Source organism: Scyliorhinus canicula, chromosome 20, assembly GCF_902713615.1.
Source record: "Scyliorhinus canicula chromosome 20, sScyCan1.1, whole genome shotgun sequence".
Lineage (NCBI taxonomy): Eukaryota > Metazoa > Chordata > Chondrichthyes > Carcharhiniformes > Scyliorhinidae > Scyliorhinus > Scyliorhinus canicula.
The window spans coordinates 51,263,971-51,276,123 of record NC_052165.1 but is presented as its reverse complement, the minus strand read 5'-3'; the positions used below and the strand labels follow the sequence as shown (position 1 = coordinate 51,276,123).

The 12,153-nt window shown below is 52.0% G+C and overlaps 1 protein-coding gene across 1 annotated transcript in view; it reads right to left on the bottom strand.

Moving 5' to 3' along the window:
- ttc38 (tetratricopeptide repeat domain 38) overlaps positions 1-12,153 on the bottom strand; it is an 80,125-nt gene that overhangs the window by 39,790 nt on the left and 28,182 nt on the right. The window contains exons 7-9 of the mRNA XM_038780296.1: positions 11,104-11,223; positions 9,898-9,957; positions 423-461 (exon numbers count right to left, since the gene is read on the bottom strand). Of these exons, the coding sequence (XP_038636224.1) occupies positions 423-461; positions 9,898-9,957; positions 11,104-11,223 (219 nt within the window). The remainder of the gene's footprint in view (positions 1-422; positions 462-9,897; positions 9,958-11,103; positions 11,224-12,153) is intronic.

Sequence of the window (12,153 nt, the reverse complement as noted above, 5' to 3'; positions counted from 1 at the left end):
CCACACTTCTTCAAAGATCTCTACTGTTCTTACACAAATCAGTCCTGCTGCTAAACAGTCACATGAAGGTAAAAGTAGCAGCATTAGCTACAAATCTGAGAAAATAGGATGAAAACTGCAAGGTTTCAACACTGCTGCACTATGCAAGGCAGGAAGTGTCAACATGCAGACAACATTGATTCTTCCTGGTTTCCAGTTAATGGAGCAGTAAGGTAGAATATTAATAAGATAACCTCTGGATACCTTGTGTTCCAGCCACTGTATAAAACTACATGGTGAAATATGAAACTTCAAAATATTAATCCAAAACTAATCCTTGAAATTAAATAAATGAAAAAAAAACCCAAAATGCCTACATTCTTTGCAAAATAGACTTCTGTTGTGAAAATATTTTTCAAACTTTATCTATAGTTGATACTAACCTGATCATCATACAGTGTGAGTGCCGCTTCATAGTCACCCTGTGTGAAAAGAACACCATTACTGAGAACGTTATCCAAGAATATCGACATAAGCACATTTGAGGGTTTCAGGGTAGTAACTGCAGATATCAAGCGCTCCCAGACAAGGTAAAGCACTGCCCAGATCAGACAAAGTACAACCCAGCTTCAGAATGAATCTCCCTCTACCAGGCCTCAAACAACACATCTAAAATTCAGCTCACAAGAGTATGCCTTATTTCTACAGTATGACATTTTGTGTCATATGCCCCTCTATGTGAGCTGCATATACTGGATTAGCGATACGCTGTGCTTTTATACCCACTCACTGGGAAATTTATCCATGCTGGTCTAAATTCATTTTCTTTTGATGGATTTCAACGTTTTCTAATCCCTGCTCTACTCGTGGTGGAGCTGGGACACAGCTTGCAGAGATCACAAAATCACAGGCATCTTTCCATCTATTGTAATCAAAAGCCAGAAAGTCGCTGACGATCTCTTACTGTACATGACAGATCCGCTTCCCACCGTGGGCAATATAATGGCGCTGCTGAGGCATTTTGTCTCTTTTTCAGGGTATAAACTGAACCTGAAGGAAGTGAGCGTTTCCCGGTTCCCCAGTGAGGGGAGTGATGGAACCATCAATTCACCAGACACGTGTTTCCGATGTGAATCTAGGCTTTAATCGACTTACTTCAGAGCCAGCCTGTTACCCGTTGATGAACTCGAAGTGACCCAGGCTGGCCCTGGACACGGATTCTTATACAGCTGTACTAGGGGGAGGAGTCGTGGGTGGAACCAAGGGTGGAGCCCAGTATAAGTTCCTAAGTGCTCCCAGCGCTACTCCCCCTAGTGGTAGGATGGCGCTACTGCGCTTACAACAACAGTGTGAATTGGTATATATACATTCATATATTACATACACCACATTCACCCCCTGCAAAAAAATCAAGTCCGGCGGGGTGGTGGTATAGTCGATAACGTCAGTCTGTCCGGCGGTCGGATTGTCCGCTGAGACCTGCGGAGCACCGGGGTTGCAGCCTCTTGCGGTGGCTGGACGAGTGTAGTGTGTTGGGGTACGATGGCGGACTCCAGGGAGGGTTGTATCTGAGCTTCATACTCTCCTGGTTCGACAGGGGACTGGGGGCGCTGGGGGCTGGCCGGCGCAGGTGCGCGGGACTGGTGGAGCGAGCTCGGGAGCACAAGGGGGCGGCAGCATGGGGTGTAGTATATATACATTCATATATTACGTTCACCACAGGGAGCTAATCTGGGGGTGCTGCCATTCCTCTTTGCTGGTTCAGGTGGTTCGGGATTATAACTATACGAGCTTGGTGGGGAGGATCAAGACCGATTTGCAGAGCTGAGACAGTCTCCCTCTGTCCTTGGTGGGCAGGATTCTGTCGGTCAAGATGAATATTTTACCAAGGTTGCTGTTCCTGTTCCAGTGTTTGCTGTTTTTTTCCCCTTAGTCCTTTTTTTGGGGAGTCAATGAATTGATTTTGTCCTGTTTTTGGGCGAGTACACTGGTGAGGATTCGAAGAGGGACCGGCAATCAGTGGCTTAGTGTTGCCGAGCTTGATATACTATTACTGGACGGGGAAGGTGTTGGTTTGTTTTGGGGATCCGGAAGCCACCTGGGTACGGATGGAGCTGAAATTATGTAGGGGATCGAAGCCAAGTGTCAACCCGAACGCCAAGCTCCAAACCCTCACTGGCGACATGAGTGAGTTTGACGCTGCATGCCAGCGGGACCACAGAAATAAATTCTATTGGGTCATAGTGACCGATTTGCATCTATTTAATGAGCCCAGCATCCACAAAAACCATCTGCAGCTTTGGTCCATTCATATACCTTCACGCTTCTGTGGCCTGAGTGGTGAAAGCCCAATGTTTGTAAACATTGACCACATCAAAGAAAGGTAAGTGCTTGAATAATTGGAATGCACTCAGTGCACATTAATCTCTTTGATGTGGGTTATGTTTACAAACATTGGGCTTTCACCACTTAGGCCACTGATGCTGCCAATCACAAACCACTACTGGAAAGACCGGAATAGATTGCAGACAGTGGATCTGTTGGAACTAGATGCAGGCACAGCTGTTCTCCTTCGAGGGATGGACAAATGGAGCTGCAAGGAAAATCTTACAGCTATGGCAGCACAATGGAGGGCAGCACTATAGCGTAGTGGTTAACACCACAGCTCCAGGTTTGATTCCTGGCTTGGGTCAATGTCTGTGTGGAGTCTCCCCGTGTCTGCGTGGGTTTTCTCTGGGTGCTCCGGGTTCTTCCCACAGTCCAAAGATGTGCAGGTTAGGTGGATTGGCCAGGATAAATTGCCCTTAGTGGGTTATGGGGAAAGGGTGGAGGGTGCTCTTTCCAAAGGCCGGTACAGACTTGATGAGCCGAATGGCCTCCTTCTGCACTATAAATTCTATGATTCCAAACAGGGGCCCATTTTTGGGAGGGGGGTCTGTGTGCGGGGACTGTGGTGGGATTCCTTCAGGCAGGGGGTTCCTTGTGGGCGGTTCCCCTATTTCAGTGGTCCCCGGAAGGGGGAAATCGGGTCACCCCCATACTTGGGGTGTGGGAAGCACCCAGGCAATCCGAGGATGGGGGGCTGCTGTGCGATGGGGTGGGGGAGGGTCGGAGCCGATCTGTGGTACTGGGGGTTGGTTGGCCACGGAACCTCACTATCGGGCCGCCCACTCAAAATGGTGGCCCAATATCAGGATTCCCTCATATTCCTCCCCGTGCATAAATTTGCATGGTATGGAGCACCGAATTGCATCCCACACTATGACCGCAAGGAGATCGTAAAACTCTTGCAATTCAGCTTTGGCAGGAGAACAGTCTCCCAAATGGAGAATCTAGCCCCATATGTTTGAACCTAAGAGGTTGGATGCCACGTTCGGGGGGAGAGGGGGTGAAGGAAGCGTTGGAAGGAATGGAGGGGGGGGGGGGGGGTCTGTTCTTGGACGGTTTGTGAGTTTGAAGGAGTTGTCGGACAAATTTGGGCTCTCGCAGTTTGACTTGTTCAGATACCTGCAAATTTGCAATTTTGTGAAACAGGTCTTTCTGACATTCTCTGTAGTGCCACCAACCTCGTTGCTGGAGAGGGTTCTTTTGCTTGCAAGGTCGGAGGAGGGGAATTCTTTGAGTATCTCTGAAAGGAGTATGTCCGAAGACGCGGTGTCGGTGGACGAGGTTACGGTCAAGTGGGAGGAGGAATTAGGGCTGGTGTTGGAGGATAGGTGTGAAGCCTTGTGAGGCTTGGCTTAATAGAGCTTAAAGTAATATAAAAGGCTCATCTGACAACGTCCAGGATGAATCGTTCTTTTACGGGAGTGGAGGACAAGTGCGATGCCATGGTCTAGCCAACCATGTGCACATGTTCTGGCCATGTTCTAAGCTTGTGGGTTTCTGGGACTCCTTCTTTAGCACCATGTCGGTGATTCTGAAAGTTGAGTTGGAGCCCTGTTCCTTGGGCTGTTGACTTGCCGGAGCTGCGGATAGTGTGGGGGCCAATGTACTGGCCTTTGCCTCACTGGTTGCATGGAGGCGAGTGCTGATGGGATGAAAGTCTCCATCTCCATCCAGAGCCTCAATGTACGGAGGTCTGATGGAGGTCCAATACCTCCAGAGAGTGAAGTACATCGTGAGGGGAGCAATTGAGGGGTTCTACCAAAGATGGCAGCCGTTTATTACGTATTTCAAAGAGCTGGTCACCGTCAGTTGCTAATGGCGGGTGTGGGGGAGAGGGGTCTAGGGGGTTTGTTTTTTCAGTTGGCGGGTTGGGGTTTGGGTATTGTTTGGGTGGGCTGTGTTGTTTTGGTGTTATGTATAAAATGGAAAACATTTCAAACAAAGAACAAAGAAAAGTACAGCACAGGAACAGGCCCTTCGGCCCTCCAAGCCTGTGCCGACCATGCTGCCCGTTGAAACTAAAATCGGCACCCACTACCCTCTGTGTAAAAAACGTGCCTTGTACATCTCCTCTAAACCTTACCCCTCGCACCTTAAACCTATGCCCCCTAGTAATTGACCCCTCTACCCTGGGAAAAAGTCTCTGATTATTCAATAAAAATGTATATTTATTTAAAAGACAAAGTCAACACCTCTTTTCCCACTGGTTGTATAGGAAGCCCTGCCAGCGGGAAAAGAGCCTTTGACTTTTTTTAGTCATTGTAAATTTGAACCATCACACAGGGACCAAGCAGTTGAATCTCCATATCCCTTTCTGGTTTTCAATAGACATATGGTTCTCTTAACCTGGAACAGGTTTTGTACCATTTAGCAACATATTGTTCATTTTTATTTATTTCAAATCTAATCCTCTTCAGATGATTTTTAACAAGATCAGTAAGGAGCCATTTCCACAGACGGCAGAGTCACAGGACAGTGCTGCAATGAATATGCTGGCTACATTTATGATTCTTTTGAATACTTCCTGTTAAAGCATTTTCTCTATTTTTTATAAGGCTGCAATTCTTGCAAGCCCTGTGCATGTGCAGCTTTAGTATGTTACGCTGATATGTCATTGCAAGCAATTGAGTAGACAGTGATTAGGACTAAAGATGGCACTTCCACATGCTTTAGACCCTGAGACAGGAAGACCTTGATCTTCGCCCTTTCACTATCTCAGCGAGCTGGTAAAAGCCCTACAATGGCTATGTACTTTTAAATCATCACCGTTACAAATACATTTGAAAAGCAGCAGCAAATAGCTGTCCTTGTGAAGATATTGTGGTATACTGAACTAACATCATGGGCGGGATTCTCCGCGAAAAGCGTGACGGCCCGACGCCGGCGTCAAAAATGGCACAAACCACTCCGACGTCGGGCTGACTGGAATGTCGCAAAACCTCCGACCCGGAAGGGGCTAGCAGCAGCATGACGGCATTCGTGACGGCAACGCCCGTCACTGACGGTGCACAGCACAAATGACGTTCCCGCTGGAGACCCGGCAAAATGGCTACCCGCCGCACTGCTCCGAGGTTCCAGGAGCGCAACATCGAGGAGCTCCTGGACGCAGTGGAGCAGAGGACTGTACTGTACCCCGGATGCCGCCGCAGGGTCACACCACGCCTCAGCCGGTGCCTGTGGAGGGAGGTGGCAGCGGCCGTCAGTGCCGTGGCCGTAACAGCCAGGACAGGCATCCAGTGCCACACGAAGGTCACTGACCTAGTCAGGGCAGCCAGGGCGAGTAGCACCCCCCCCCCCCCCCGCCAATGGGCGAGACAGCTGTTGCTGAAACTGACATGGCTGTACCCACCCATGCAGGCTGCATTGGCAGGATGGGGTGTGAACCTATGCCAACATACACACAACCGCTGGTCCGCATGTATATGTCTGCCTAACACTGTCGCCCTTTATCCCTGCCACCCCACCACACCCCCACCCCCGCAGAAGAATCGCACTCATGACAACCAGGCGTGTGAGAGGACCAGAGGGGGTCCACCTGAATTGCGCCCCTCACCGTTCATGAAGAGAGGGCACTGGACCTTACAGGCAGGAGGTTGCGGATGCAGAGGACCGGGAAGTTGCGGATGCAGAGGTCGGGGGCGCACCACCAAGTGAGACCCCCTACTGCCTGCCCCCTTCCCCCAATCCCCCCTTTCCCCACCCCTTCCCCCTTTCAGCCCTTCCCCTTCCCCCATTGCCCCTCCCCCACTTTCCCCCTTCCCCCCTTCTCCCACCCCCATCCCCGTCTGTGTGTCTAACCATGCATGCTGTATTGTGTTTTGCAGGACTAAACGTCGACCCACCCGTCCCTGTGGATGCCGACTGCCCCCAGGACGTCCCCGAGACAGGGATAGATCCGACCCGTCAGGTATACGATGCCCCCACTCTGTGCCAGGCTGCCCACGAGATAGGGACAGTCCCGGCCCGTCAGGCATATGACCCCCCACCGCACCCTGTGCCAGGCTGCCCACGAGACAGGGACCGACCCGGCCCGTCAGGCAGACGACCCCCCACACCCCCGTGCCAGGCTGCCCACGGGAAAGGGACCGACCCGGCCCGTCAGGCAGACGACCCCCCACACCCCCGTGCCAGGACGCCCACGAGACAGAAACAGACACAGAGCGGTAGGCAAATGACATCCACACCCTGTGCCAGTGCGGCGACGCCAGCGGGCCACACCCAGCAACAAGGAGAGCAGCCACAGCAACAGGCCCCCGTCCCAGTCGACCCGGAACACTGACACACAAAACAAACCACCCAGGACACACCCACCCAGGACACTGACACACCCAGGACACACCCACCCAGGACACTGACACACAGGACACTGACACACCCAGGACACACCCACCCAGGACACTGACACACAGGACACACCCACCCAGGACACTGACACACAGGACACGGACACACCCAGGACACTGACACACAGGACACACCCACCCAGGACACTGACACACAGGACACTGACACACCCAGGACACACCCACCCAGGACACTGACACACAGGACACACCCACCCAGGACACGGACACACCCAGGACACACCCACCCAGGACACTGACACACAGGACACCCCCCCACACACAGGGCACGGATGGACAGGAAACACCACTCCAGGGGACCCCGGACTTTGGGTCGGATGAGGAGCACGACATGACGCCACTGCTATCTCCTACACCATCGCAGAGACACTCACCTCAGTTGGGCACTTTAGCGATGAGGCTTCTGGTACACTAACTGGTGCGCACAACAGGGCCATCCCGGTACAGCAGGTGGAGGCAGGAGCAGCCGAGGGGCCGGGCGGTCGGAGGCAGCCTGGCAGAGGCAACCATCTGCCGCCCAGACGGGTCCCGGGTTCCTGGAGTTACCACACTCACCCATAGACCCGATGCAGTCACGGACTAAGAGACAATCGAAGGAGGTGACGGCCAGCTTGCGGCAGCTGCTGACGCAGGTGGAGGAGTCCACCTGTGTCCAGGAGCAGGGGGTGGTGCCGGTCATGCAGGCCACCCAGGGTGACATGCATGGGTGGCGTCCGCAGTGGAGGCAATGGATGCGACGGTGTTATACATGGGGAGCAGTATGCAAGGCCTGTGGCTTTCCGTGCAGGCGGCATCTGTGGCTCAGGACATGGCTGTCCTCTCACAGGAAGCCATGAGCAGCGGATCATAGAGGCACTCAACGCTGTGGCCCAGTCTCAGCAGGCTATGGTGCATTCCCAGCAGGCCATGGCCTAGTTCAGCAGGCCATGGCCCAGTCTCAGCAGGCCATCGCTGAGGGCATCAGCGCCATTGACCAGGTGCTGGCTGGCGTCGCCCACACACAGACAGGGATGGCTAACCTGAGCTCCATTGCTGCAAACTTGCAGACCCTTGTTGATACCAGGGCGGGCCTCCAGGACTGGCAGCGCCAGGTGCCGGGTGTGGTGATGTGGGGTTTACGTAAATACATGTAGACTAGCTAGACACTAGAGGGAGCACCAGAGACACAGACACTCATCCAATAGAACAGTTAGATAGGACACGACCAATGGGCATTTACGATACACACAGAGGTGACACGACCACAGGAGGGCATTACACAAACTCATATGTAAAGGACACAGCACACATCATCTGCCTCTTTCCAGTGGACACAGTCAATGAGTACAGACACAGGGTTGATTCAATATCACTCCCACCACGTGGATTGTAGCAGACTGGTTAGTCAGTCTGGGTAGCTATAGTAGGATTAGCAGTAGTGTCGAACCCGAGTTATAGAAGTGTATATAGTTTAATAAATGTGTTGAAGTGATCTCCACATCTGATCCTTCCTTTGTCAAGTGCACCACAAGGAAGCAGCTTATGCCCACTTAGAGCCTAACAAGACACCAGGGGGTGTGTCGGATGCTAGATCCGATCGCACCTCCGACCCATGGAGATCCCCGGGGGCCATCGGAGGAGAGGAGCTGGGACCCGTTCCGGGTCATACTCAACCCCCCCCCTCCTCCAGCACTCACACCCCCCTCCCCGGCACGCATCCTCCCCAGCACACACCCTCCCCAGCACTCACACTCACCCCCCCTTCCCAGCACTCACACTCACCCCCCTCCCCAGCACTCACACTCACCCCCCTCCCCAGCACTCACACTCACCCCCCCTCCCCAACACTCACACTCACCCCCCACCCCAGCACTCACTCACCCCCCTCCCCAGCACTCACACTCACCCCCTCCCCAGCACTCACACTCACCCCCCTCCCCAGCACTCACACTCACCCCCCCTCCCCAACACTCACACTCACCCCCCACCCCAGCACTCACACTCACCCCCCCTCCCCAACACTCACACTCACCCCCCACCCCAGCACGCACGCTAAGCCTCTCCTCCGGCACTCACAATCACCCCCCTCCCCAGCACTCACAGTCACCTCCCCTCCCCAGTACTCACACTCAACCCCCTCCCCAGCACTCACACTCACCCCCCCTCCCCAGCACTCACACTCACCCCCCTCCCAGGTACTCACACTCACACCCCCTCCCCAGCACTCACACTCACCCCCCTCCCCAGCACTCACACTCACCCCACCCCAGGGCTGTCCCACTCACCCCCCCTCGGGCACTCACAGTCATCCCCTGTCCGGCACTCACACTCACCCCCCTCTGGCACTCACACTCAGCCCCCTCCCCGGCACCCCACCACAGGGCTGCCCCATGCCGACCCCTAACTTCGCGCTGGCCGGCGTCAACTAGCACGACTGGTTGACACCGTTAAATAGGTGGTTTGATTTACGCCGGCGTGACCCGTGGTCACTTCGGCAGGACTTCGACCCATCCGGCCCGGAGAATCAGAGTAGCCTGCGGGCCATAGCGTCGCGCCGGTCCTCGCTATTCTGCGAGGCAGCGGCCCGATTCCCGTTGGCGCGAATTTTTGGCTGCCGGAGAATATCGTGGGCGGCGGCGGGGCAGGATTCACGCCGCCACCCCCTGCGATTCTCCGATCCGGCGGGGGCGGGGTCGGAGAATCTCGCCCCACTTGGGTACTTGGGCAATGTTAAGTCCAACCTGAGCATTTCCAACTACAGAATACTATTTGTTACAATAAGAGAGCAGTCATCAAGCCATGCAGTAAACAAAATATAATTTGAAGATTGCACCATATGTCATGTGACAGTATCTCCTGGGTCCAATCTGTGTTGGCAACCCTAGTTATGCGTGAAATTAATGGTTTTCAAAAAAGATAATCAACAGGATTATTTTCAAAAAATTACGATACGATCTTGGGTGTGGTGGCGCTGGACACGGTCCGCAGCCAGCACGCCCAGTTACCAACCGTTAGAACCACACGTAACCCTCGCCGTCGGGTACCCGCCCATTGGGGCCAGAGCATCGCGGGTGGGCCAACTGATGGCACGTTTGCAATGTATTTATGGTGGCTATTAAGTGTAACATGATAATTAGCAGGTACAAACAAACATGGGACGGTGCAAGTGTCCAAATCACTTACAAACCTTTTCAATGTGGTAGAGTGCCCAGTGCCAATAAATATGACAACTGAGCATGTCAGATCCCTGTGAATAGATGAAAAGAAATTATTAAAACATTTCCATAAATATATTATATTTGTTTGTTTTCACTATTCCATCACCTATTCATAAAAATAATCACAAATAGGCTTACATTAACACTGCAGTGAGGTTACTGTGAAAATCCCCTCGTCGCCACATTCCGGCACCTGTTCGGGTTCACTGAGGGAGAATTCAGATTGTCCAATTCACCCAATAAGTACGTCTTTTGGGACTTGTGCGAGGAAACATGAGCACCTGGAGGAAACCCACGCAGACACGGGGAGAATGTGCAGACTCCACACAGACATGGCCCAAGCCAGGAATCGAACCTGGGTCCCTGGTGCTGTGAAGCAACAATGCTAATTACTGTGTTATACCCCCTTCCTTAGTAGAGCTATTTTTCAACAAGCAGTTGTTCATTATTAGTCTGGTTTTCAAATTTTCTTTATCTCAACTATCTTACAAACACACAAAATCGGAGCACATTCGGCCCCTCAAGCCTGCTCTGCCATTCAATAAGATCTTGGCTGATCTGTGTGTTATTGTGCTAACAACAGGTATTGAAAAATACATTTTATCAAATGGATCAAACTCAAGTGGCTGCTCACAATTATTCAATTATTTAACATGAAACATATTTCAGAAAAAGCGACTGGGGTGGCATGGCAGCATAGTGGTTAGTGCTGCTGCCTCACTGCACCAGGGACCAGGGTTGAATTCTAGCCTTTGGTCACTGTCTGTGTACATTCTCCCCGTGTCTGTGTGAGTTTCCTCCAGGTCCTCCAGTTTCCTCCTACAGTCCAAGATGGGCCGAATAGTCTCTTTCTGCACTGTAGGGATTCTATGATTCTATGAAAATTCCTTTCCCTACATTTTCTCACCAAGAATTCAGTAATTAAGGTTGCAAAAGGTGAGCAATTGGCTTCCCAAACTGTTAGGAAGTATATACAGAAACCCAATTTTCCTTCCAATGCTCTTCTGCTCCCCTGCCTTTGGAAGACTGAACAGAAACAACCAACCTCCCTAGAGAAGTTTGGAACTGAGTGAAATTCATTGCCACGGTGTTCTATTCCGCTGTTCCCTCTGCTGTCCTATCGTTTTTAATGGGGCTCGATCAGGAACCGCTTATCTTCACTTTCTTAGATTTACCTTCCAGCTGTTTTCCATCTCCTTTAAAAACTTTAATCCATTGTACACATCCGCATTCATCTCATAGACATGTGCCAGGGTATGCGTAGACCAGGCATCACTTGGGTTTAGAGCCAAGCCCTATAGAGGAGATAGAGGGGAAAAAGAGAGACAAAGGTTTACATTGAGGATGTTGAAAGACATTGTGTTGTAATTTCTGATGGAACGGCAATTGAGTTGGATTTCCATTCTGCTGCAAGTTGTTATTTTGAAGCCCAGGCAATCCGATCTCACCCGACCTTCCGACTCAAGGCGGGCACAAATTGGGCAGTGCAACATGTTCCTAGAACCTCGCGGAAAAGGCTGTAGAGTTGCAGGTAGGTAAGCCATGCCCCATTTTTAAACCAATAAGTTTAAAGGTTCAACCAGGTGTAAAGGTCTTTGATAAGGCAGGGAGATGATACCTATATAAGGTATGTGGGTAGGATTGGGGGGCTGATTGTCAGGCTGGGTCTGGTCTTGCTGTGGTGGGGGGTCCAGTCAGGCCAGGCCCTGCGGAGGAGGAGTGGGATGTTTGGCCGGATCGGGCCTTGGGGGTGGCAAGAATGGCGGCCTTGTGGAAAGAGAAGTCAGGGAGTGTATTGGGTATGAGGGGTCATGGTTATTCCTTTTTGGTCGGGTGGTCAGGGTTGGTGCAAGACTGACAATAGTTACCAAAAAGTTAAAATTGGTTTTACACAGAACACAGAACATACAGTGCAGAAGGAGACCATTTGGCCCATCGAGTCTGCACCAATCCACTTAAGCCCTCACTTCCACCCTATCCCCGTAACCCTTCCTAACCCTTTTGGCCACTAAGGGCAATTTAGCATGGCCAATCCACCTAACCTGCACGTCTTTGGACTGTGGGAGGAAACTGGAGCACCTGGAGGAAACCCACGCAGACACGGGGAGAACGTGCAGACTCCGCAGAGACAGTGACATAGCGGGAAATCGAACCTGCGACCCTGGCGCTGTGAAGCCACAGTGCTATCCCCTTGTGCTACCGTGCTGCCATTTTCATTCTTTTAA